At 36.1% G+C, this 24,608-nt stretch overlaps 3 protein-coding genes across 5 annotated transcripts in view; 1 reads left to right on the top strand and 2 right to left on the bottom strand.

Annotated features, from left to right (window-relative positions):
• CASC1 (cancer susceptibility candidate 1) overlaps window positions 1-2,683 on the bottom strand; it is a 73,448-nt gene extending 70,765 nt beyond the window's left edge. Inside the window, exon 1 of the mRNA XM_012732781.1 lies at window positions 2,639-2,683. Within this exon, the coding sequence (XP_012588235.1) occupies window positions 2,639-2,641 (3 nt within the window). The 5' untranslated portion in view covers window positions 2,642-2,683. The remainder of the gene's footprint in view (window positions 1-2,638) is intronic.
• Window positions 2,684-2,812: 129 nt separating this feature from the next.
• On the top strand, window positions 2,813-8,083 carry LYRM5 (LYR motif containing 5). 2 transcript variants are annotated; one of them, XM_004693204.2, is made up of 3 exons: window positions 2,813-2,957; window positions 6,983-7,070; window positions 7,152-8,083. In XM_004693204.2, the coding sequence occupies exons 2-3, from the start codon at window positions 7,020-7,022 to the stop codon at window positions 7,371-7,373; spliced, it is 273 nt and encodes a 90-aa protein (XP_004693261.1). In that variant the 5' UTR covers window positions 2,813-2,957; window positions 6,983-7,019; the 3' UTR covers window positions 7,374-8,083. The 2 variants fall into 2 exon arrangements, with proteins under 2 accessions (XP_004693261.1, XP_012588239.1); XM_012732785.1 differs by lacking the exon at window positions 2,813-2,957 and adding an exon at window positions 2,969-3,161.
• A 393-nt stretch (window positions 8,084-8,476) lies between these two features.
• The window catches only part of KRAS (Kirsten rat sarcoma viral oncogene homolog), a 30,562-nt gene continuing 14,430 nt past the window's right edge, over window positions 8,477-24,608 (bottom strand). Inside the window, exon 4 of one of the 2 annotated variants that reach the window (XM_004693203.2) lies at window positions 8,477-12,671. In XM_004693203.2, coding sequence (XP_004693260.1) covers window positions 12,555-12,671 — 117 coding nt within the window. In that variant the 3' untranslated portion in view covers window positions 8,477-12,554. Of the gene's footprint in view, window positions 12,672-16,742; window positions 16,863-24,608 lie in introns of those variants that run through there. The other variant, XM_012732892.1, reaches the window with a different exon arrangement.

Raw genomic sequence — 24,608 nt, 5'->3', positions numbered from 1 at the left:
CTAAAAATTATTGTGAGAATAATTTCTACCTACCTTTTTTGCTTTGGGACCCTAAACATTGGAAAGACAAAAGAATTTATAAGTTTTAAAAATAATTCATATACTTTTAGCAAAAGTAACACAATGATCTAAGATAACAAAATCAGAATAATCTAGTTAAAGAGTATAAGTGATCTCTCTATACCATCTTTGCAATTTTCTGTAATTCTAAAATTATCTCAAAATAAAAAGTATTTCAAAAAAGAATTCAGACAAAACTACAAGGAAGTCTAGGGGAAAACTAGCTATTTCACCTACTGAGGCATCTGTCATAAATAAATTTTACACTCTTTGGTGCCAACCACTCCTTATCCATGTTTAGCAAAATGCCCTAAACCACCAATGAAGAAGTCACTAGTCTAAAGCATTCCAAAAACTAAGAAATCATTGGCGAGATATTGGTATTAATGCCAAATTTGAAAGTATGAGAATGACCTCATATTATAAAGAAATTATCTTACTATAATATAAAATTGCAGATTTTACAGAAAACAAATCAGGTAATAGAAATGACTCTATTCAGCAATTTGTCTTAAAACAAATATAAATGTTAAAGTTGACATGAACAGTAGATTGTACCTTGAAAAGTACAAACATTTTTCAGCATGTTTTTTATTCAGATATTTATTAATGAGTTACACACATTGGGGACTCTCCATCATTGAAGATTATAATAAAGATGCTGCTCTTACAACACTTTTACTAATGGGCTCTAGTTTTATTATTATATTTGCTATCAGTTAGTAGTTAACACCCATCTTGAAATAACAATGTTACAGTACTATGCAATACAACAGGTAAACAGCATTGCCCCTGTTCTCAAGTATTTTATAGTGGCTTGGAAGACTGTTATTTTCACTAACACTTCACTGAGAAGCAGGCTGGGGCGAAGCACATGTCCTCACTCTGTGCTAAATAACAACAATAGTTAGCACAGTAGCTCTCAAAGTTCATGGGATGTAAAAATAACCTTGGATGCTGGTTAAAAATGTGTATTCCTGGACCAAAGTGGACACATTTCCCTGCCCACATTATGACTCCATAAATATTATAGGGTTGAATGAAGTCAAACCTGGAAGCCTTATTTTTAGACCCTGACTCCTCAAAATTTTACCTTTTTTGGATTGTTATTAATTGCCTTATTTGGGTTGTTATTTTTTTTTTTTAATTTGAAATAAGGATTGGAATTGGATTAATTTGCGGTAAGGATTGGAATACAGTGGTCTCTGATCTATTATGACTGAAAAAGGAGAAAAAGGAGAGTTTGGGACACAGGAACACTAGGAGAGTGCCATGTGCAGAACAGCAAACAGTTACCGTATTATCCAAGCTAGAAGAGGTCTGACTAGATCCCTCCTCAGTCACTGTAAAGGGACCATAGCTCTGCTGACCCCTGACACCATGACCTTGGACTTCCAGTCCGCAGAATTGTGAAAGAATACATTTTTATTATTTAAGCCACCTAGTTTGTGGTACTTTGCTTCTTGGCAGTCTGAGGAAACTAACACAATAAATCTGGTGGGGTCTGCTCTGTACCTGGAATGTGCATTTTATCAAGCACACCACATGTGGTAAAAGCAAATGTTCCAGGGACCGCAAGTTGAGAAACACTGCTAAGAGGCTTTTACGAAAGAAACTGATGTACCCGTTAGAAAGTAGTAAGTTGGTGTTTAGCGTTTGCAAGTTTTAAATCCAGTCAGCAGTTTAAAATCCTCTTAAAGCCCATTCACTCCCTCCTTTTCATTAGTGCTCTATTCCCCATTTCCCCCAATTTATGGTAAGCTTATATTCCAAAACACAACTTGAAAATAAATAAGTGCCCTTCACCTCCTGCACCCCCTACATCAGCTTCCTCTCTTTCCCTTGTAGATGCTTCAATTGTTGCAGTTATGAAATTGCATTGCAAGAAATTTGTTTAGTGTGTCCATCATAGGTAGAAGGGGTTGTGATAATCATCTTTTCACTCTTGGCTTCCAGAACCATGTCAAGAACAGAGAATGCACTCTATATACTCCCTTAATTGAGGAATTAAATATATAACAAACTACATTTTCCACTCCCCTTTTAGTAGTAAAAGGACGGAAAGTACATTTAGGAAAACAGGAAAGAAACGGTTGGTGAGTGTACTTTGAGAAGACATGGCAACGGCAGATAAACAAAATAAAAACTTTACTGTGCTTAGTAAACTCAGGGCAGGCTGAGTAGCTAGAATCACAATACAATTCACATTTCCATAAAAAACCGCCTAAATAACTTTTCAAACAGAGTGAACAAAAAACACGTTTGTCAAGTTGCAATGAACGGGCAATGTAACGGGAACGTCTATCAGTTTTGCAAGTGACTAGGTTGGAACTAATTTTTAAGTTTAGCTTCAGTGAGAGAATAGGAACACCGTCTGACCGCACTTGCGACTGTGTTTGCAGAAACAGCTCGGGGACTCCCACCAATTCGCCCATCCGGCGCGGAAGGCCCAGGCCCATGACGGGTGTGAGCTTTTTCCCGACCAGCACTCCTCTAAAATGCGACAGGCTCTTATCATTCAATACTGGCAAAAGAGGACCAACGCCCGCCCGCCACACTGCCCTTCTGCCGGGCTCACCATGTTGAGGTGAGCAAGTCTCCCGCGGTTCGCCTATTCCGAGCTCTGAGCGCTGTTGATTAAGCCCTGGTGTTGCCTGGGTAACCGGCCCCGCCCCCAGAAAAAGCGCAGGCGCAAAGAGGGTCCGCGCAGTCGTATTGCGTGCTTCCGGGTGGCGCCACACCCCCCCCTAGTTGACTGGCTGCTCGGCTGCTGTCAGAGCGAGCGAGGAGCGGCGGCTGCTTTACGGCGGTGGCGTGCGCGCGCCGGAAAGTGCTGGAGTGTAGCCACCGCCGGATGGTGCTTGCAGTTGGCGGGACCCCTGGGCCGAAGCGGTGAAGTATGCTGCGGGAAGGCTGCGGGCGCGGGGACGGCCCAGCTCCCTCGCTACTTCCGTAGAGGGACTCAGGGTGACTCCTCTCGTGGGTGTTTCGCGAGGAAGGGGGTCACGGGCGTCGCGTGGGCTCCGGTGACTTACGCCGGAGCCTTGGCTGCTTAGGCGAGCTAAGTGGGGGTCGGGCTCAGCGGCAGTTGAGACGAAAAGGTAAATAAATTGGCTCCGATGGGGTATGCTGTTTTCAAAAGACCGACCTCCGTATCCTTCTGCCGGTGGTTCTTTTTCCTTTCTGTGAAAGGATAGGCTGTCTTCGAAAGAGCAGCTCGAAACAAAAACCAGAAACTGGAACCAGTTCCTGGGGAACGTGTTCCTGGAGGATGAAGGTCGCTGAGCACAGACAGCACCTTACTCGCCCAAGGTCGCAGGCTAGTTGGCACTAGCCATAACACTGCCCCCAGCATCAGTCTCCACCCCAAACGAAGAAACGCTGGCCACTACGCCAGTCGGAAACTAGAAGCAGTTAAGCTGGATTTTCTGATTTTAGTAACTGAACCCTAAAATGTGAAATTATAGGCACGGTTTCTCATCTCCCAAATCCAGTCCTGTAATAACTTTATCTTTTCCAGCCTCATGCACGACATTAATATTACTGAGCTTGTCTTTCTGTGCTAACGTGTGACTTCCTAAATCCATTTTTAACAGAAACCCAGGTTTTACAATTATGACATCCCACCTCCAAACCTCAAGTAGCGAGATAACATCCTAATGTGGACTTCATGCAGGGTTCTGGAACTGTTTAGTATGGAAATATTAAATTAAGTATTTTATCCTACAGAAACGACATTTTTTCAACGTACTGGTTTTTATTGTTAAACCTCAGACAACTCAAGTAGCATTGATGGACCTAAGGAGGTTTATTCGCAATCCCAAATTACCTTAAAATGGTGGGTGAGCACTGGGGCTCAAGCTATCCCTGTCCACCACTCTCCAGAGGAAAGAAATTGCTGCCCTTGTTAGCGCTCGCTAAACTGTTTTAGGGACTAGGGTGCTGCAAATGATTCATCTCTGAGCTTGGTTCTCCTCCAGTACTTGTTTTATGAAATATGCAAGTGTAAACGTGCCCATTTCCCCCTCTCCTTTATACCTAACCTTTTTTTAAACAGATCTAACCACTTGTTTTCATTTCACTTAGAAAATCTGCCTCTATCTGATTTACATATCCTGTGGTGCAGACAAGTGAGTTGGAGTAAGGTTTTGTCTGAATCTTTTCAGACTTTTTTGGTGAAACGTGTCTGTCCATCAGAACCCACATGTAGTACTAGTGAACTGCTTTTCATTTCCTTCAGCTTTTTATTACCTGAACTTCATGACTGAACAGTTTGGAGTACCACAACCCCTAATAAAATGACAGTTCTCAACCCAAGACTGGGTTTAGTTGAGTCTCAACTCCTTGGCCCATGGGAAGGAGTCATTGGAAAAGAGCTATCAGTGAAAAGTGCACAACCACCCTGTGCCAACCATATACATCCGAGTTCTCAAAAATGATGGGGGCATCTTTTAAATAATCTTGATTTTTATGAAGCATTAAACAGCAGCCCGAGGTCCTTACTGCATTTACATTGCTTATGAGTTGAGAATGTAGGAAAATCTCATTTTTCCAGTAGCTAAAATAAACAAATGCCTGAACAGTAATAGAAATATACTACTTTAATTCATAGAAATTAACACAGAGAATGAGACTTACTTATCCTAACCACATCAGCTACTTTTTTGTCTGAGCAAATAAAAAGGACAATTTACAATTTAAAGGCTTAAAAGCTTTCAAAGATTACAAATTGTAATAAAAAACCCACTGTGTACTTTGCCAGGAATGAAACAAACTATAATTTGCAGTTTCAAATTACATCTATTTTAGATTTATGTTTAAAGTCATTCTTCAATGGAAAATGACTCAGCGCCCCCACCCCCCACCCCAAGTCAAGTTTTAATGAAATTAGATGTTAATATATACTGGGTTAAATACACCTATCTAATTTCACTCTTCCAAAAATCCACTTATCATCCGTGAAGGAATATAAAAATCAATTGGAAGAATGTGAGAACATGACAGCAATAAAACTTTGGAAGCTGCAAAATAAGATACATGAATGTGACTTAGTGCATCAGAAAAACCCAGTTTCTGCTGTGTACTTCTCAAAAGGCACTAGAACAGGGCCACTGGGATTGGAGGTGGAGACTGAATTAAGTGAAAGCTGTTTGAGGAACACCTGTGACTTCCAGTAACTTCCACTAAGCAATGGAGATTTCTGGAAAAAATAATGCACATCCCTGGGATGGGGTGTTGTCAGGCTACTAAGTGCGGTAAGAGCCATTGGGAAAGATGAAGTGAGGTGTACAGAATGCTGAATGCAAGGCTCCATTCCTGTTCTACCTGTTTAAGGCTAAATAGGCAAGACCTTAGAAAATGGGAAGACTCCTGGGGAGGGTGTGACCAGCTCATGCTGACATGCGAGTCCCCTAGTAAAAGATCCACAGTTAGGCCCTTCCTGGTGGCAGAGCACTGAGAAGCTTAAGCTACTTCCGCATGAGTTCAATTCCCGCCTGCCCCGGAGGAGATCCACATGGAGGGGCAGACCTCTCCTGACCGCTCGCTGCTCCCCTCAGCAGTGTTCTTCATCGATCTGCCTGTTCTGCTCCCCGCTCTGTCTCTGGTGAATCCTCTCACCCTCCGCATCTCTGGCCTGCACCCCAGTTCTGTATGAATAAATAAATAAATTTTAAAAAAAAGATCCACAGTCACTCTAAGTGAAGCACAAAGTCCAGACGTTCGTCTAGGAATATACTATATACTAGGAATATACTATATGCGTATTCCTCAATACTATATGCGTATCTGAGGGTTCCCCCCCCCCCTTTCACTTGTAAATGTGGACAATAAAAAACTACCAGACTTAGAAGGGGAAACTCAAAAGTGACTCAAAGGGGACAAAAAGTAGGAAACAATTTGGGGAAAAACAGAAAAGAGTTAGTGTAGAACTGACCTATAGCAGACTTAAACTTACAAGTATAAAACACAACTTAATAGCTGTAGACATACCTCTGAATTCCTGATCCATTTCTGGTCATCCTCTTTTTGCAGCCCTCCCATCTTAGGATACTTTACATTTTTTAGCATTTTAACATGGTGAACATCTTTATGCTGGTCTCCAGCCAGCTCAGAGCAATCTAAGAGGTCCAAATGAAGTCTCCCAAATACCAATCTGTTTTTTGTTAGGGCTCTTTACAGTTGCATAACAAGATGAAAGGCTATTCAAGGCTATAAGTCTTATAAGTGCCTTCCTCAAATGCTAACCTCAATGACAAAAAAACATTAACATTACAATGGTAAATCCGACAAACTTGACCAGCTTTATCACTGGGGGGTGCCTCTTCTGGTTTGGGCAGTTGAACTACTGACCTCTTCACCAGTCTCAAAAATGGATGTGAAATAGTGAATCTGCTGACTCACCCAGTTTCTCCTACTCTTTAGCCTTTGTTAGGATAGCACCCTTCTCGATTTAAACAGGCCTTTTCTGGAGGTCCTGCAAGCAGGACAGACCTTGCCATAAAAGTAGGGTGAAGACAATTTCTTTTTTTAGCTAGCTATAAGGGAACTGAGGCTCGGAAAGGGTAGATAACCTGTACACACCTTATTCAACATAAATGGGCTGATCTGAGCTGATCAAATGTATTTCTAACTCACTCCATTCTGTTATAAAGGGAGGTAACGCTAACGTATCTCTTGACAACCCATTTTCCCTCATCATGCTGTTTTCTTCATAGGATTTGTCACACACAATTCATGTGCTAATTATAGATGCTTCAGATGTTAGTTCTTTGAGAGCTATCGTTTTACCTGACAAGTTCACAGCCTTATCCCTGGAACACAAAAGTGCTTAATATTAATTGAATTATTTTTCTAGCATATAAAATCTTTTTTTTTTAAACTACAATGAAGTTTTTTGCAAAAATTTTTTCTATTCCTTTAGGTATGCTATGTATAAATGTGGGTATATTCTATGACGAATGAAAATGGCCAGTTCTTTAAGAGGAGAAGTACTGAATCTTTACAAAAATGTGAGTTCCTGTGTTGCCAAATTTCTAAATATGTTATGTGATATTGGATGCTACAAAAATATATTATCTTTCTCTTTTCAGCTGCTGTACCTTGGACGAGACTATCCAAAAGGAGCAGACTATTTTAAAAGGCGCCTGAGGAATGTTTTCCTTAAAAACAAAGATGTGAAGGACCCAGAGAAGATCAAAGAACTTATTAAAAGGGGTGAATTTGTAATGAAAGAGCTAGAAGCCTTATACTTCCTTAGGAAATACAGAGCTATGAAGCAGCGCTACTATTCAGATGTAAACGAGACCAACTGACTGCTATAACTATGATTTGAAAATCAGCTGTTTTTCTAAATACTGTAAGACTAAATCTAACTACTAAATCTAAATACTGTAAGAGTAAATTTAACTACAAGTGACAAGGTACATATTCCCTGCAAAAAATACTTACCTGATGCCTTACTAACCAAAAAAGATTTCAATTTCTATTTACAGTTTTATCAGGAATCCTTTATGCTCAACTTTTATCTTAAAATAGAAGTTTAAGCTGTATTACTGGCAAATGCCAATTAAAGATCATCAATCTGAATGAAATAGCATTTAAAACCATTTACCTTAACAGGTTTTTGTCCATTACTCTTAGCCTAATTCATTATTTTACTAATGGCAAAATAATTGAAAAGTCACTCCTCTTACCTTTTGAAAGAGTTTTTTGTTTTTTTTTTTTTAAATCTCTTTAGTACATGAACACCACATATTCAAGGTTCACTACAAAACAATTAACACTGGTAGTAATTTAAGTATGGTGACAAAGAATAGTATGTATGGAGGAAGAGTAATTCTGATCTCAGAACAGCTTGCTATTCAACATAATTGGTGTTACTTATGTACCTATTCAGTTATTTCCATGGTTAATTTCACTGCTGGCTCCCTTTGGGCCTTAGAACATATTACCTGTTCTGTATCAACTACCTTCAGTGATAAAAAGTAATAAACAATGCTATTCTATTTTGTCATAAAGGCTACTCTTGTATTTTCTCCTAAAGTGGATCTATATTTTAGTGAAATGTACCTTTATATAATATTTATAACACCTTTGGTAATATTTTAAATTTTAAAATATTTCTAAGTTAGAAAACAACTTTTCTGACTGAAAACAAGATTACTAGTACATAATCTATGGCTATAAATTATTCCATTACCAATTATAGGGCAAATGTTTGAAATTTCCATCAAGAAATAGACACTAGCATAGTCACCATAACTATTTTTATTACATTACAATTATTAGGAGCAGTACAGTTCATGACAAAAATATTACAAATTTCAGATCACTTCACAGCACATACTCCTATAAACATTTAAAAGTTAATTTTAATTAAAAGAGTGGTCATTTTTAAATTTAATGTTTGGTATGACCAACATTCCTAGGTCAGCGCAACCAAATGATGGGAAACAACTGGATCACACTGCATATGTCCCACAAAAAAAGCACAATGTACAAAATGTGCATGTTTCAGTTTACACTATACAAAAATAGTTAAAATACATTCCAGGTAAACATGTTACAATAAGAAATAGTACTAGTAAGAAATTGGCACTCAAAGGAAAAATGCAAAAGTATTTTCAACATGAAAACACAAGACAGTGGAACTGGAAACTTTCAGATCAAACATTACATAACCCATTTAGCTCTATGGGGAGGGAGACCCTCTGTAATTGACATTTCTGCAGGTAATAACTTTTTTCCTAAATTGCCTATCATCCCAAGCTGGCACTTAAAACTATTAAATTAAAACAACTGTTAATCTAGTTATGACTACTCTTAATAAGGAACTGATAAAATATCCTTAGAAAGAACTTCCATTTTCTGAAGGAATTTCCAGCTTCTAGTGGAATGCTATTTAATTTCTCAATGCAGATTCATACTATCCAATAACACAGAAGTTACTAAATATAAATACAGCTTTAAAGAACTGATGAAGTTTTAAACATTAATATGTAATTACTGATAAGCTATTTTGGACAAATGGAAATGAGTTTTTATTGCCTACCCAAAGATCCATATATTTAAAAAAAAGAATGGTTAGGAAAAATAAAATCACTGGAATCCAAGTAAGATGAACTTGTGCAAACTGCAACTTAACATGCTCCACAAAGTTTCTATATGTATTAGGACAAAACTGTGCAATGGTGCCAAAGGTTTTGATGGATTTTAAAAATTAGGTTCCAGATTCCTATGCAGTGTGACTCAGTTAAAACAGAGCCTAGAGATCCTACTTAGGTCTATTCAATCAAATATACTACACTCTTCTACATTCATCCACAAACAGGTTAATGTCTAACACTAAGTTAATTTAATTTTTTTTCAACTTTTCAGGATTTTTATCTTTAAGGCTGTAACAATTAGATAACATTTGTTATTTCTAGGATTATCTCTCCCTTTTAAAAAGCCTCTGCGAAAACAAACCTTTAGTCAAGCCATTCAGATTTCACATAACGGATAACCACCACCTTAAAAAAAAACTGCCCAGCTACATCAAAAATTCAAGAATCATAAAAAGCCCCTAAGTTATGCACTGTAATTCCTGAAATATGGCCATTTTTTTTCCTCTTGCATAGAAACAAGAGACAGTACTATACAAATCTTAACACCTTACACTAGATAATGTTCAATAAACCTTTAATTTGGCATAGCATCTCAAGAAGTCATGTTAATTTTTACCCTAGAAATTTCCTTCTCTGTGAATTACTTCAGGCACCTATGTATTTATATCCAGATAAACAAAACTAATTTAGAATTCAGTAATTTTAAGTCTATATTAATTACTCATACAGAGAGATCAACCAGAATATTACACACTTGGAAATTTTAATATTATTTGCTAACAAACAACTAATATGTACTATAATTGTCTCAATAGTCACAGTCATGCCAAATTAAAAAATGATATAATCAAGTTTATTTCTTTAAAACAATGAAATGATTTATATAAAGTAGCTTGATTAAATATTGGAATCACAGCAAAACTATTATTTTAGAACCTGAAGAAACTGTAAAGACCATATCCTTTTTTTTAAAAACTAAAATGTCAGGTTATCTCTGGATCATGGGCCAAATGCGTCACTAAGATACAGACTGCTCTAGAATATAAGCACTATTTAAACATAGGATTTATGTCCCAGTTGGGGGATACCAGGATATCCTTAGTGCTTGGCAACTAGTAGGTACTGAAATCAGAGGAATGAATTCTCCTAAAAGCTTTATGAACTGAATCTTCTTACTGTAATATTTGTTATTAAAACAATGGAATGTCCCTTTGGTATTAGGATTAGTCCTCACTGGACATTAAGGAGTTCTGTCAGCACCCTTTATCTAACTATTCTTCCACTAAAAATTAGGATAGGGCAATGCCTATTCAAAGCAGGTCTGAAAATTCCTAGTCACTAATAGACCACACAGCAGAGATGCTGTTCAAAGGATCAAGATTATATTGCGCCAGCCACCACAATCAAATGAGCTCTCAGGCTGAGTCCCATGATAGTATCTGTCAAGAGTCAGTGAAGCCCGAGGACATAAGCTGGAAGGCATTTTGGTGTAATGATGAACACCACAAAGTTATCCAGAGCAGCTAAAATCTTAAGGGAATCAGAAGTATTACAAAGCATCAAGTCATGGGGCATGCAGAAGAGCAGGCAGGCAGGATGAAACAAGAGGGAGAGAACAGTCCTCAAACAGTCCATGGATATTCAAAATTAAGCTTCACCTCTTGCACAATTTTGCCTATGGCTAGCGATGAAAGATAACACAGGTAAAAAGGCTTGTGAGAGTGACAAGTGGGTGTATCCTTTTGTAAACTGAATGTAAATCACACAGTTGTAATATGCTAGATACAACCTCTGAGATGACTTCTTTAAAACATAAAGAAACAGACAGTGATTTGCTGAAAACTGTAATTGTGAAAATAACTACAATCTAAGTCACCTTTCTCCTAGTCCAGTGATATTTTCACCTCAACAAACCATCTCACTTCAAATATTTTAGAATAAGGAGCATTTTATATGCACTAAAAGAATAATTTACTGATACCTATTTTTTAAGAAAGATATTCTGAAAAATGGATCAGACTTATAAAGTGTTTATCAACTGTTATTTCAGCCACAGTTAAGAGAACTAGTCGATACTAGAAATTTTAAAACATTCTCACTTCCTTACTTAAAAAAACCTGGTCTTGGCACCCCAGAACTCAAATTTCATTTAAAAATAAATTTTTAGAGTTTTTTTTTTTTCTTTTAAAAAATGTCCTAAAACCCAAAGTGCTGCTCCTGATCTGTCAGCAAATCTACCAACAGTGAGAATGTATCTTGCCGAGCACCCCAAACTCTCACCTGGTCCCCATTTTTGACCAACCAATGCACCACAACCCAGAGGAGCATGGGGAGTGTCCAGACACTATGACTCTGACCGTGGGTCACTCACAAGGGCCTGGTCTCACAGCCTTGGTCTCCTCAACACCTACAGAACCAACTGGCTCAAATAATCTGTAACACCACTACCAGAATTAAACCTATGATTTTTATCGACTGATGTTCAAGAAAAGATTCAAAGTTATGCTACAAAAGAGCAATCTGAAACAGGGAGACAATATTTAATTTCTATGCGAATTTTTTATACATATTAAAATTCTTTTGATTATTACAAAAATTTGGGAGAAGATACTACCATATAACCCCAAAATGGTTGTTATAACCCTCATTCCAAACTGGATGTGCTTTAACAGCAAAAGATACTCAAGATAATTAGAACTGATGTAATCCGTGGAAAGAAACAGCCTTTTAGTTGTTTCCATTGCCTTGTATTTTTTTCCATTTTTTCCCCTATTTTATAGAAAAAATATAGTATTTTTGGGAGCGTGACAATGACAAATAGCAGTGGAAAGAGGGAGAAAACCTTGGTGAACAGTGTGTTTTTTACATTCGTCAAGGGAGACAAACTACAGAACATGATAGTTACAAGATGAAGCTACAGAACGCCCATATATTATTCATGTTCCCTCAATGTTTTGGTAAAACCACTCATGAACTCTCAATTGAAGTCATAATTCTTTAGTAACCCATGTGTGTGGCTACTAGATAAAACACAAAAGAGGGATGATTCAAAAGCTTCATTAGTTTGCTTCACACCAAAGTTCACAATTGGTAAGAAAAATAGGAAATAATCAACTGCATGCACCAAAAACCCCAAGATGGAAATCTCAGGTGTTCAGTTTCTTTTTCACAGGCATTGCTAGTTCAAAAACCAAAACTCAGGGAATACTGGCACTTAGAGGAAAAAGTTTCCACTGTCATTTTAAAATAAGCATTCAAAAGCTAACAGTTTGGATGGAGCAGAAAGAAAATTAGGTAATGCTAAAACAAATGCTAATAATTTAGTGTAATGTACAAAAATTACCACTTTTACTTAAGTACGCCTTAAGAAAAAAGTACAAATTGTATTTACATAATTATACACTTTGTCTTTGACTTCTTTTTCTTCTTTTTACCATCTTTGCTCATCTTTTCTTTATGTTTTCGAATTTCTCGAACTAATGTATAGAAGGCATCATCAACACCCTGAAAAACATAACAAGTACTAAAGTGTGAATATATGTGATCCTCTGAGACGCAGAGATAATAATAAGAGGGGAACACTAATACTTCGAAAGAATAAGGACATTCTGCATATCTCTAGGCAACTGAATGTTAGAATTTGAGGAGTCTTAAATGTCTTCAAGGATATTTTGCCAACACTGTACGTAGAAACACTGATTTCTATAAAAGGATATAAAACTTAAATTTGCTAATTAATCTTGCCAAACTGGCACAGCTCAGTCACCAACATCTAAATGGATTTGCATGTTAACTTCTGTCTGTGACTAGGTTACTTACATGTAAATATCCCTAAGTCTCCAGCATTAGCTAGGTATAAGCCATGCAATACATACTATTTTTGTAAATTCTCACAATAAACAATATCAGGAACCTGGTTCAAGACTTCTTTAAATAAATTAAATTCATTTAATTACCAAAAAGTAAACAAGTATTTTCAAGTAATATGTTAAGCAAGCATTAATTTCAATTTATGTACTTACCATATAAAAAAAATTAAAAATGACCACAACACAAAACAATAATTTAAAATTGTAATATATATGATTTGTTGAGAAATGAGCTAAATCACTTAAATGGTTTAAATAAATAATTTACCAATCTGGAGAAGATTTCCTATTGTCTTATTCCTATATTCCTATATTCCTAAATGGTTTAAGTAAATAATTTACCAATCTGGAGAAGATTTCCTATTGTCTTAGGTTCTTTTTAGGATATTAAGAATTCAAACGCTTGCACTATAGGGCCCTCACTGGTGGCACAAGGGGTTAAAGCACAGCACTATGAAGCTAGCAGCAGACATTGCAGCACAAGTTCAATCCTCAGCCAGGGAGCTGACCCATATGGTGCAGTAGGTCTTACCCACTGTTACCCTCAGCAGTGTATTTCAGTCAATCCAACTGTTCTACTCCCCACTCTATATCTGGTGAGTCCTCTCACCCCCTAGCTCTTTGCAGTTCTGGCCTTGTAGCCCAGTTCTTGTATGCTTAAATAAATCTTAAAAAAAAAAAAAAAAAAAAGCTTCCCATATCATATAAGCATAAAGCCTTATTGTCATATCTACAAAGCAAGGTATCTAAATGAGTTATGATTCCTAATGTGATAAATGGCACCCTAGAAATGGTGAGACAGTAGACTGAGCCTGCAACATCTAAATGATACAAGATGCAAACATAAAACAATTTTTAGATCCTGTTAAACAAATGAAATATAAAAGTTAAAGAAAAAAATATGAATCTATTTTTAAAACTGTCAAATAAGTAGTAAGTACATTAAAGAAAGCCTATTAGCCCAGCGTTGCTTTCAAACTTAAACACTAGCGGAGTGTTAGCAACAGTCACTCACAAATATAATTGTTTAAATCAAATCACTTTAAGAGCAATTAGCACTGGTTCTAAGTCATTACCACCTCTATTGAATTCACATAAACACCTTCATTAAATTATATTATCTTGAAAATAAATTACAAATTCAAGTGATATTTCTTTTACTGCAATGAGATCTTTTACAATTAATATTTCAAAACAATAATAAAGCAAGGCATTTTTATTTGCTACATGTAACTAAATTTTCACTGATATATTTAAATTAGAGTAAACAAAGTAGTAATGAAAAGCTTGTTCACATATAAACAAAAAGTAGGACAGAAATCAGCATTAGTGATATGAACTAACACTAGTGAATAAAAACCCCACTAAAGTCCCCCAAGCAATACAATTTTAACATTAAAAAGTTTCTTTTTTGCTATCATTAGTGATAGAATATAACTGCATGCTTTTGTTTCACCCAAAGGAAAGCTAAAAATTGGTAAGAAAATTCATAATCACATAAGCAAGTCTTAATTTGCATAAACCTTCATGCTAACTCTCTTAGCACAAAGTATGAAATCTTGTATTGATGTAATAAAAAAAATTCTATACTCACCAAACCTTGACTAAATTTTAATCATAAATCCTTACAATGTAGTAGAATCTTAAAAGAGGATATCTAATCAAACTCCCTACTCATCATCCTATTACAATCTACTTTTCAACTGTGTTTCATAATGAAATAAAAAAAGGTAAACGAGACAAAAATGTAAAGCCCTGGGATAGAAAGAAAACATACACGTATTTAGGAGACAACAACATAATTTTATGGCACTATATTTTTCTAAGATTCTGACATAATTGCTGTTCATACTGCACTATCTTATTTAAATTCAGTAATTTCCATGATTATGGAAATGTTACAAATAGTTAAAGCAGGGATGAATTCCTTTTTTCATGTATGAACTAGTCATTCTCTCACACACATACAAAACACAAAAGTGGTATCCCAGTAATTATTTGAAATTCACATTACACAGGGACTAAAAATATTTGCATAAACCAGAAATTTTAAATATTATGTGCTTCCAACTTCATTTTAAATGAAAATTAAAGAATAAAACATGTTACACTAAATAGTTCTACTTTAAAAAATGATCTAATTATGGGATAAGAGAAAAAAAATTAAACCATAACTTAAATCTGATTGTAGCTGTTAATGAAAAAGTTTAATAACTTTTCATGTTGCATTATATTGTTAACTTTCACAAATTCTAAATTTAGATAGTGCAATGATAAAAAAAAGTTAAAAAATCTCAATAAAAATTAATGCAAGTCATGCTTTGTTTCTTCTTTCCAGTTTAGTAAATTAGTATACCATATATCTTTTGTGACTGATCTTAGTATTCAGATGTACATTTTATACTTTTGGAAATACATATTTCATACCTTAAATTCCAACCCTTAGAGTTTAATAAGCACAATAAATGATATCTTAAAATTTTATTTCATATTTTCACAGAAAATATTGTAAACAATATACATTAAAATCTTAAGCTTTGGCATGAATTTTATTATGTCTACTGAATGAAAGGCTGTCTGAGCAAGACCAAATTTAATATGCATTGATTTAGAAAGGAAATTGAGAAATTCAACTCAATAAATCCAACCAGGCTGCTACTACGTGCCAAGAACCTCATTAAGTAATGGCCATCCAGATTAAAAATACATGCTCTAGCTCTCCAAGATCCTACCATCTAATATAGGAATCAGAAATAAAGGAGGCTATATAAAGATGTAAGCATACAACAGTGAAGAACAGAACCCTGAGAATATACAGAAAGAGCGTATGCCCAGAATCCAAGCTTAAAAAAAGATTCTAGAGAAGATGAGATAGGACAATCAGGAAAAGATATCAACTAATTAGTAAAAGTAGGAAATGAGTATTTTGGCTTTCTAGCAAAAGCAATATCCAAGATTCAGGGAAAGGTAAGTTGTAACTTGGTGCTTATTTATATACAAAAGAAATTCAGACAGGAGTTTTTGAGATAAGGCCATGGCTGAAAGGATAGTAAAGTGTTAAAAGCCACATATAACGTGTTACGAAACTGGAGATTTTCCTCCACAGCTAACAGAAAGTTAGTGACTGGATTCAAAAGAAAGAAGATGACATTTTTTTTTAAGTGTATTTCTCCAGTTGCACTATGAATGAGGGCAGCAACAGGAAAACCATGAGAGAAGTTATGTATTCCCAGCAAGAAATTACAGCTCCTGAATTACTGATGCAGTAAAAGTTAGTTAGAATGCCATGTCCTAAGGATACGTGATTCACTCAAATGGGATGAAGGAGTGGGATGTAGGAATCACCCCAAGATCCCCATTTTCTCAATTGGGTAAATAATGCTGGTCAAGGAGTGAGAGAGCAAGTATTTGCTTCTGGAATGGCCAAAAAAAAAAACAAACCAAAGGGCCCTTTCTCACCTTCTGGAAATTCATTCTCACTACTCTTTACAGGGTAGATGTCTACAGTCATCAAAACTGCCTCAATTATGAATGATTACTCATTAAATTAAAAGTAAATGTACATAGTATGGAAACAAACTACCAGTTTCTCTTTTCACACTTCCCATTATAATAGCACAACTATGTACTTCTAAAAGAGTTGCTACTTTGTTACCTTGGAAAGATATCTGGTTTCTGCCAAAATGAATATACTGAACTTACCAGGTTACATTACAATGCATTTTTTAATTTTCACACAGCCAGGAGTCTTTTCTTCTTTGCTGATTTTTTTCAATCTGTATTGTCGGATCTCTCTCACCAATGTATAAAAAGCATCCTCCACTCTCTGCATTGTAAAACACAACTTCTTTAAAGTTTGTTTCATTGGTCATGATAATTTATTGGGAGAGCCATGTGAAAGAAGTTTAAATTAATTAACTTTACACTTGTGATCTTTTTTTAAAAACAGATAATCAGATTGGTTGAATAAAACTAGGGATGCAGTTTTGAAATATGAGCTCAATCCTGGTTTGTTCTTTAAAGTCACTTTTGTTTTACAATAAAATTAGAATTATTTTTAATTTAAATTAGGAATTAGGGTAGATTACAAAAAAATCTAAGAATATGTTTTAGTATCACATAATGCAATCATTTCAGTTTGCCAGTTACATTATAAATGAAACCTAAACTGAAATTTAAATTATTTCTTTGACTTAGGAAAAAATAATTTATGTTCCACTGATTCCTAACCTCTTACCTCTACCCTTCATCATCACCTTGTGTGGGATGTGAGGAGAAATATGGTACAAAAGGTATGTTTAACCTTTGTTTTAAAAAAAGGAAAAGATCCTCAAAATCAAGTCAGTTCAAGAGACTGGAATTTCAAGTTCCATCTTCAATTCTAGCACTGCCAGCCAATTTCCAGTTTCCAAAAGTGGAGCTGACTTTTGTAGATGGAAAACTGGATCACTTAAATAAAAATTCTACTTTAAGGGATATTTACTGTGATATGAAAACATCATGAATTGCTTAAAAACACATATAAAACAGTAGTAATACACTGTATGAATCCTTATTATAAATCTTGAAATAAATTTTAGATCAGTATCCAATCATACTAGCTTCACATATTTTAGTGTATTTAAATACTCTAAACAGACTTTCTGCTTAAGGTCATAGTAAGAAAGCTAGGGCAGGAAAAACAATCACATATGGACATAATGAGTTTGCCAAACATTTTAGTATCATTTCCAGTTCAGGAAATTAGGCAGTAGCCAAAGGGGATGCAGAGTTTAGTTAACTACAGAGTTTATTTGTACAAAAAAAAATACCACCAAAGTAGAGACTGACATGTAAATGAGAAATGCCCACAAATGTTAATGTACATGTAGTACAAATTAAAAGATGTAATATTTGTGTTCATTCTTCTAAAGGAAAAATGAGTTTAGAAAAGCTGTTATACTTAGCACACATTTAATTTTAAATTTAATTTGTTCTTTTAAGAATGAATCACTATGGGAACTAGAATATTCTGATTGGTAACATCAGTCTTCCTATGAACCAAATAGACCCAGTAAAGTTTGTATGCATGAAAAGTATGATTTGCAGTTTTAAATTCAATTAGGCACAGAAAATCAGCCACTGAAGGATTAATGAAGAAAGGTAACACCTAAGGTTTGATTTTTTATTTTTAAGATTTATTTATTTATGCATACAGAACTGGGGTACAGGCCAGAGATGTGAAGGGTGAGAGGATTCACCAGGAACAGAGTGGGGAGCAGAACAGGCAGATCGACGAAGCACAATGCTGAGGGGAGCAGCAGGCCAGTCAGGAGAGGTCTGCTGCCGCCATGTGGATCTCCTCCCAGGCAGGCGGGGATTGAACTCATGCGGAAGTGGCTTAAGCTTCTTAGTGCAGTGCTTTAACCCACTGCGCCACCAGGGAGGGCCCTAAGGCTTGATTTTTACAGGCAAAAGACATTATACATCCACTGCTATAAGTCAAGAAAGAAGCACCTCAATTCTTGAGTTCATATTATTACTTTTAATGAATCACAAGAAAATATTATGAGCTGCTTCACAACAATTTACTTGCAAAGTAAACTTTTTTAAAGATCTACCTATCTAATTAATCTATCTTTCTATGCATACAAGGACTGGTGTACGGGGGTGGGGGTGGGGGCGTAAGAGGATTCACCAGAGACTGCGAGTGGAAAGCAGAACAGGTAGATCCACTGAAATATACTGCTGAGGGGAGCAGCAGGCAGGTCAGGAGAGGTCACCACCAGGGTCACCACCCTGGCCAGGGATCAAACTTGTGCTGCAATGGCTGCAGACGGTCTCAGAGTGCTGAGCTTTAACCCGCTGTGAAATACTATGTTAACTATATAATAAAGTAACACCTGAAGTTACTTATACTACCCAACAGTGGATTTCTATCAGCTATCTAATACAAAAATCATTATGGCCCAAGAAAATTTGATTCTTATTCTTTGTTTTTTTTTTTTGTTTGTTTTTGTTTGTTTTTTTTTTTTTAAGAACTGGGATACAGGTCAAAGGTGTGCTGGGTGAGAGGATTCACCAGAGACAGAATGGGGAGCAGAACAGGCAGAGTGACAAAGTACGCTGCTGAGGGGAGCAGCGGGCAGATCCGAGAGGTCTGCCATGCTGTGTGGGTCAGCTCCATGGCTGCAGTGGCTTCAGAGAGCTTTATAATGTGGTGCTTTGAGCCATTGCGCCCCCGGGAGAGCCCTGATTCTTATTCTTAATGGAAAACAAATTTGATAACTGGTAGCTATTTAAATCAGCTATAAAATGAAAATGTTCCTACCATTTTCTCAAATCATTCTATGTAAAAGTAGTTTAAAGAGGGTGACTGTACTTATATGTAAAATTTTTAGCATTTCATATTATCAATTCTCAAAAGGTTTTATATTTACTCAAAAATCCTTGACAAAAATTATGTATTAGAAAATGTCCTTATTAAGATAAGCTATAATTAGGCACTAAAATGACTTTAGGAAAGCATGCAAATCATGACCTAGTATTTAAGTAGTTTCACAAATGATTCTCTCCCAATTTGAAAATCAGTGAAGTAACTGAAAATACATGTAAATAAAACAAACCAGGTAAAAACTCATATTTTTTAAGAATGTAAACTTTACTTCTGTTTTAAAAAAGTCACAAAGTCATGTAGAAGTACTAGGACATGCCACTGTGTGGGGAGGAAAGAGGGTATTGGTTCTCTACTAATTTAGCAGAAGCAAAATTTGATTCCAACTTATTTTAAAAATCAGTTTGAAAGTCTCTACTTTTTAAAGTATGTGCATCCCCATCACCAATACCAGAATATATGATTCTGTTTTCAGCAATGCAGAGAGAATTGGAAGCCAATAATTAAAGAAGAGAGATTACTACCCACCACCGAGAATTCAGTATCAGGCCCTCAGTGGCTAAGATAATGCACAACACTGAGAAACTATTTTTCCACAGTGACTTTTTTATTTATTTTTTTCTAATAGAAACTCTAAATCAGAGTTCAAAGAGTCAGCTATTTACCATTATTTTTTCAGACTAAAATTACTTATTTCTTGACAATATGTTTTAAAGTCATCCTGAGGAAAAGAGAACGTACTTATGCGGTGTGTGCCATGAGACATGAGACACAAGCTCTAACATCGAACACAGCTCTCTATTGTACAACAAGTAGATAATTTCTAAAGAGAAGGGTATGTGACCAAACTGGTATGTAATACCCACCGTGGCTGGTCACTAAGCTCCAAACTGGCACTCAAAAGCCTTATTCACATACATATTCATTTCCTATGTCCCTTATTAAACTTGAAGAAGTGCAAATATTCATGCAGGAACAAAAGTACAAAAATCTGTCTATACCTAGGGTAAAAAAAAAAATTACACCAAGAGATTTGATATTTTCAGCTCAGTCACTATCCAGAAAGTGACTTGCAGGCCTATAGACACAGAGACCACCTGGGTGGAGGAAGAATAGTTAACAAACAGCATCTCTTTGTTACTGCCTAGAAAGCTTTCCCCAGGAGATCTGAGTCAAACAAGTATTTGTTTCTGCTGAACAGCTTATCTGCAAAAGTTTTTGTCAAGTCTTTCAAGGAAATAACACTTCAAATACCCTAACCAGAGACAGATGCAAGAGTACCAGCTTTGGGGGGGGGGGGGGGAGGAATAAGAAGTATTCAGAAAATAACTCAGTACCACTGAGTTTTAAGTGGCCTTGCCACACTAGAGCCCATCTCAGGCACTCCTGAAATGCAGCAGTATCAGTACTTAGAGGCAACAATGGGGGTGGAAAGATTTTCCACATTCCTGCAAGGTTCTTCCACTTGGTCTATAACTAATAAACATAAAGCAGACTAGCAAAAGAACAACTTAGGTACATATGTATGAGGAACCCACACAGACAAGAAAGGCAAACTAAGGTATTTATGCTATCCCAAGCTAAGGAATGGGGCAGCAGACTGAAGTTTTAAAGGTGATACAAAGACTGGCAGAAGGAGAGGAGAAGTTTGATAATTAGATGTTTTCCTGCCATTTAGATGGGTCACAGAAAGTTATTTTTGGAAAAGCATTCATTATGCTCAAGTCCCCCTCTCCCCTACCCCTTAACCTAAATTCTCTAGATAATTATGGGAGAGGCAGAAATTTCTCGAGCTTGCAGGGTCTTGAACACTGTTACTTAAAATAATCCACATGCCCAACTGACACATCTTGGGGAGACCTGTTCTGAACCTCTTCACCTTGCATGTACACTGCCAAGTACTCAGTAACTGGTCCATACTTTTTAATTAGTAAAAAGCTGAAGTTCAAAATTGCTCTCAACTATATTAAACAAAGAAACGAAGCACACAGATTTTTATTTGGTTTAGTTTGAAAAACCTTTTGACCAAAAACCTTATTTCATGGAGGTCCTCCAACCACTAATTTTACTAGAAATTAATAGCAAAAGACAGGAAATTAATTACTCAACATTTTTAAGTCTGTAAAACTAATTTTCATATTATGCTCACATCAAGGCGTTCAGAAAGCAAGACAGCTGAATCAGTAGTAGCAGATACTCTGAGAATTCTGCTCTGTCATCCACTTTACGGAACCCTCCCCACCTCTGATTTCAGCAAACTGGAAAACACAGATGATTACCATGGTGTCAATGTTTTGGTCTCAACAACCTCTGCCAACAATGCCGGCAACTGCCCAAAAAGGTCAAGAAATCCTGTCCATCAGAACTGCCCATGGACTCAGCAGCAGTTTTTAAAGTAGAAATACACCAGCAATAATTAAAGACGAAAACAAGACAGATTTTGGTCTTTTAGATGTGCATGATGAATGCAAAGAAATGTAAGTTACCATATGTAGTCAAAGAATGGGTCTTTAAAATTACAAACTAATTAAGTTAGTAAAATATATATTCTGCAATCCTCATTCATAAAAGTAGTAGAGTAAAACTCTGACTTCCCTTTCACAGAATATATAATTTCTACTTTAAATGATTGATATTAAAAAAATAAAATAATGTAAGCTTAAAGTCTGATTTAACTCTCAGTGTCCAAACCAGTGCTACAGTTCCCTAGAGACATTAGAGGTCAGCACACGGTAGCCCACAGGCCAGCGGCAGCCACAGCCCACTTTTTGTCCTGACCACAAGCGATGAGTGGTTTTGCATTTTTAAAGACTTTTAAGGGAAAAAGAAAAGTAACAGATACCACTCGTGGCCCACAACATATAAAATATTTATTATCTGGCCTGTCACCTAAGTTGCCTGTCTGTGACTTGCATCCATAAAAAGTTCTAAATAAATGTCCCTTCTGAACAGCTTGAATTGGATTCTTTCTGGTGTCTGTTTTAGATGCATTTCCATGAACAAAATTTAGGGCATACTACACGCAGCTACTGAGAAAATACAAGGGTAAACATGTTTACTTTGTTCAGATAACAAGCAAGAAACAACAGATGAACAACAAACATTCTGCAGAAAAGGGCATCAAATTTTTCAAAAGCTGGGGATATGAAATTTTAAAAAATATACATAATTCAATGATCTCCACAGTTAGATGAGAAAGCCCTTTAAAGTCTCCCAAAAGCACTCCAATATGAAATTAATTTCAAGAGGAAGATGAGCAAACTTTTGAAAGGCAAGTCAACAAGACCACGTAATGAAAAGAAACTAAAGATCAAAAACTGACATCTAAGTTGTAGTTTAGTGACATAAATAACATAAAGGTATCAATGAAACTGGGTACGAAAAGCAAATCATAGGTTAAAAACCAAACCACAAGAATTTATCACTTAATTAGATGGTCTATGGAAATAGCTACAGTGAAATTTAAGTTAATCAGCTTCCATCTCATACACTTAACATATCTTCCTCACTTCCTTCCCCCAATCCATCCCTAAAAACCTATTTTAAAAGGAAATCAGGTAGTTTTATGACTATTCAAATGACGGTACAGGAAACATTGCAGAATAAACCAGTACTCCTGAGGTAGAAACCACACAAGGAAAGGAGACACAGCTATTGAGGCTCAATATCAAGGAAGTGACGGGCAACAGGCCAGGAATAACCTGCTGCCTTCTAGTGTCTTCTCTGGCTTTTGTACTCCAACTGCGGCTCCTGCAGCAAAATAAGCATCGCCCAAGAATCAGAAATGCAGAATCATAGACCCAGTCCAGACCTTAAGTCAGAACCTGGACTTGAAGCAGCAGATCAGGCCATTCACAATGACAACAGTGACAGACTTGCAGGTTTTCCTTTTCTTTGTGAAATGTAAACTATAATGTCCACTACTCTAGAACGTACCTTTTACAAAATAATCCAAGTACTAGGTCCACAACAGTTTTCAGTGATCTGGTGTTTTTTCATAAGAAACAGCCAGGATATAATCATGCAATAATCATCTGCAAACACAGTCACTACCTTCTGACTACCTTCTTTCTGAGGGAAATCAAGGCACTTGACTAGAGAAGACCAGAAAAAAAAAAAAAAAAAAATCAAACGTCTGCCCAGGCTCTGGGACCTATGTATGGATTTGAAATCTCAGGTGACACCAAATCTTTCTTTCACTATGTATAGGAGCTTTGAATGACATACTTGTACTACAAAATAAAAAATTCAGTTTGTATTGCAAAATAAAGACTTAAACAAGAGTTGTTTTCACTGTGTACCAAAGTTATAAAAATTAGGAAGAGGTACAAATGATCCCCCACTAGGGAAATGGTCACAGAGACTAGCATTTGGGCATATATGTGAATGGCAGTTCACTTTTAAAATTTTACTCCTTTACAAACTTAATAAATGTTCTAAAAGGCCTGTTTTCAGGTTTCATCGTGTAGTGAATCATCTGTTCATCAATTTTCCTAACTCCAAACAATACCTAAGCTTAAGTTTCACAAAATTGGTTTGTTGGGATCACAGGTATATTTATCCAAAGAAAGTCCTAAACAGAAGTCCAGCTTGTATAGGACATACACTAACTCATTTCTTACTGCATGAAAACTGTATTCCATCACACCCTACAAGCATTCCTTTCCAGCACTTCAGTCTTTAGGTAAAATCTACTTCACGCAATTGCTTTATTTACCTAGAGAAAAAGTTGCTCTTAAAATGAAGGTGGCTTTTAACATAAAATTCAGGAAAATATGGCATTAATTTCTGTCAAAACAACAACATAAATGAACAACAGAATTTCTATTTATTTGCTAAATATTTGCTAAATATTTTCTTCCTCTGAGAACTCTTCAAAATATATCCTTTAAAAAAAAAAAATTCTACCAAAGTAAAACTCTTCAAATACAACCATCTAGAAACAAGACATAACACTCTTACAAATAATTCTATAACTCAAAATTTGTTCCCCTGTTCTTTTAGTTCATAAATAAAATGAGAAAGAAAAAAAAAAAAAAACTCCCACTTTTCCTGAATCCTGAATGGAGGTTGTGCTGAGGTGAAGAGAGTTGTTCAACGTGGAAAGAGCAAAGCCAAAGTGACAGCCAGGACAGAGGACCCAGAGGTACCGCCCTCACCCATCCTTGAGAACACCTACCAAATACACATTCTTTTATT

The sequence above is a fragment of the Condylura cristata genome, unplaced genomic scaffold (genome assembly GCF_000260355.1).
Source record: "Condylura cristata isolate star-nosed mole 26May11 unplaced genomic scaffold, ConCri1.0 scaffold00036, whole genome shotgun sequence".
Taxonomy (NCBI): domain Eukaryota; kingdom Metazoa; phylum Chordata; class Mammalia; order Eulipotyphla; family Talpidae; genus Condylura; species Condylura cristata.
The sequence above is the reverse complement of the archived record's forward strand: the minus strand, read 5'-3'. Positions and strand labels throughout refer to the sequence as shown.

Coding starts and splice junctions, on each gene's coding strand:
- LYRM5 (XM_004693204.2), top strand. CDS start 7,020: ATGAAAATGGCCAGTTCTTTAAGAGGAGAAGTACTGAATCTTTACAAA. Junction 7,071..7,151: donor TACTGAATCTTTACAAAAAT/GTGAGTTCCTGT, acceptor TTCTCTTTTCAG/CTGCTGTACCTTGGACGAGA.